The sequence below is a fragment of the Tachysurus vachellii genome, chromosome 20 (assembly GCF_030014155.1).
Source record: "Tachysurus vachellii isolate PV-2020 chromosome 20, HZAU_Pvac_v1, whole genome shotgun sequence".
NCBI lineage: Eukaryota > Metazoa > Chordata > Actinopteri > Siluriformes > Bagridae > Tachysurus > Tachysurus vachellii.
The window spans coordinates 205,001-207,500 of record NC_083479.1 but is presented as its reverse complement, the minus strand read 5'-3'; the positions used below and the strand labels follow the sequence as shown (position 1 = coordinate 207,500).

At 45.2% G+C, this 2,500-nt stretch overlaps 1 protein-coding gene across 1 annotated transcript in view; it reads left to right on the top strand.

Annotated features, from left to right (window-relative positions):
* Nucleotides 1-2,500, top strand: part of LOC132863610 (adhesion G-protein coupled receptor G4) — a 10,953-nt gene that overhangs the window by 7,295 nt on the left and 1,158 nt on the right. The window contains exons 19-26 of the mRNA XM_060896512.1: nucleotides 189-329; nucleotides 587-712; nucleotides 802-847; nucleotides 1,164-1,267; nucleotides 1,366-1,487; nucleotides 1,576-1,844; nucleotides 1,995-2,079; nucleotides 2,165-2,433. Coding sequence (XP_060752495.1) covers nucleotides 189-329; nucleotides 587-712; nucleotides 802-847; nucleotides 1,164-1,267; nucleotides 1,366-1,487; nucleotides 1,576-1,844; nucleotides 1,995-2,079; nucleotides 2,165-2,433 — 1,162 coding nt within the window. The remainder of the gene's footprint in view (nucleotides 1-188; nucleotides 330-586; nucleotides 713-801; nucleotides 848-1,163; nucleotides 1,268-1,365; nucleotides 1,488-1,575; nucleotides 1,845-1,994; nucleotides 2,080-2,164; nucleotides 2,434-2,500) is intronic.

Genomic DNA, 2,500 nt, shown 5'->3' with positions numbered 1-2,500 from the left:
TCACAGTTCACACCTCAACACCTTCAGTCTGTTTCAGTTTTTGTCACAGGTTCAAACCTGGAGGCTGAGATGATCATCATAATGTTCAGGTCTATTGGATGTGTTTTTGGAGTCTGTTAACCTCCTGGCAGAGGAAAATGTATTAAATATGTGTGTGTGTGTGTGTGTGTGTGTGTGTGTGTGTGTAGGTGTATATTAATCAGGACACAGCAGAGGGCACTGTGGCCTTCATCTCACTCCCTCCATCTCTCTATGCCAGTTTTCCCCCAACCTACAACTCCAATCCCCAAGTCCAATTCCAGTTCTATGGTGTTCCTGCACTCTTTCAGGTACTACAGAGTAACCCACCCACTCACCACACCCACTCACCACACCCACTCACCACACCCACTCACCACACCCACTCATCACACCCACTCATCACACCCACTCATCACACCCACTCACCACACCCACTCACCACACCCACTCATCACACCCACTCACCACACCCACTCATCACACCCACTCACCACACCCATTCATCACACTCACTCACTCATCACACCACACCCACTGTGACCCCTCCTCCTCTCTGTGCCTATAGTATTGTGAGAAAGGGAAAGTGTTGAACACGTATGTTGTAGCTGCCAGTGTGATTAACGCAGAGCAGCCCATCAGTGATCTGAAGGTTCCAGTTGTTGTCATGCTGCACCACCTCAACACTAACACAGTGCGTCTTCATCAACTCACTTATTTACTTGTCATTACCTCATTTATCCTGTTGTCTGTATTCTCTAATCAAACCCTGTCTGTTTACAGCTCGGTAGAAACGTTCAGTGTGTGTACTGGAACTTTAATATGAACGGTGGGTGTTTGTTCTTCTTTATTATTATTATTATTATTAGTGTTGCTGTTATCAAACCTGATCTGAGATGAATCAGTATTCATTTAAAGATTAATCAGCTTTTAGCATAATTTTACAGGTTTAGCTCAGAGCTAACATCAAAAAACCATGAAAACTACGATCCTCATTTCACTCTCTAGTCTCTTTGTTCACTTTAGAGTTCTAAGTGCTTGTTAGAGTTACAAAAGATGCTTGGACCCGATCAATTGCTGCTTGCTTTATTATTAATATCTTATCTTACATGTGATTTGTGTGTGTGTGTGTGTGTGTGTGTTAGGTGGTTATGGAGGTTGGAGCCCCAGAGGATGTTGGAAACACAACACAACTCATGACTACACAACCTGTTTCTGTGATCACCTCACACACTTTGGCGTGCTGCTGGTAACCCAACTGTCTCACACTCTTCTCAGCACTCATCTGTATAAACATTACTGCTGAGACTGTGTGTGTGTGTGTGTGTGTGTGTGTGTGTGATGTAGGACATATCCAGGACTCCAATTGATGAAAAAAATGAGAAAATCCTCACTCTCATCACGTACACAGGGTGTGGAGTGTCTTCTTTCTTCCTTGGTGTGACAGTGCTGACATACTCACTGCTGGAGTGAGTTGCACACACACATAAGCATACACACACACACACACACACACATACATTAACACACACTTACACACTATTTTAACTTACACAGGAAGTTGAGACGTGATTATCCGTCTCAGATCCTGCTGAACCTCTCCATCGCACTGCTCGGCCTCAACCTTGTTTTCCTCGTTAACTCCTGGCTTTCTTCCTTTGGGGTGGCCGCACTCTGCGCTGCCGTGGCAACCACTCAGCATTACTTCCTGTTGGCCTCATTTACATGGATGTTACTGGAGGCAGTGAACATGTACTTTGCCCTCGTTAAAGTGTTCAACACCTACGTCTCTTCTTACATCCTCAAATTCTGCTTCATCGGCTGGGGTGCGGCGTCTCCGCATGATCTTCATCACCATCATTATTATTATTGTTGTTGTTGTTGTGTAATAATAAGAATAAGAATAATAAAGTGTGTTAGTGTGTGTTAGTAAATGTCTCAATAGTGCACACTTCATATTAGTATTTAAACTGCAGGTGTTCCTCTCCTCGTCTGTTGTTCGGTGTTGGTGGTGAAACCCGACTCATACGGACTCCTGCTGCTTGAGAACTCAGAAATGTTGTGAGTAATTCTACACGTAATACACAATTGACGATGATTTAACACATTTCTGTAATTTTTTGTCTTTCCTCCCCTCTGTGTGCAGCTGCTGGGTGTCAAACAGTGTGGTGTTCTACGTGTGTGTGGTGGGCGTAGTGGGTGTGATTCTGCTGGTCAATGGTTCTGTGTTCCTCTTAGTTCTGCTGCAGGTGAGGAGGGCGTGTGTGAGGGAGCACAGAGGTGTGATGAAAGAGCTGCGAGGCGTCATAAGTCTCACTCTGCTGCTCGGTCTCACCTGGAGCTCCGCCTTCCTCACCTGGGGAGAAGCCAGAGTCCTGTTACTCTACATATTCTCCATACTCAACAGCCTGCAAGGTGAGATCACACAGGGGGCGGGGCTTAGTTACAGGTAAAGTTGAGCTTTTGAACTGGTAAGAGTTAC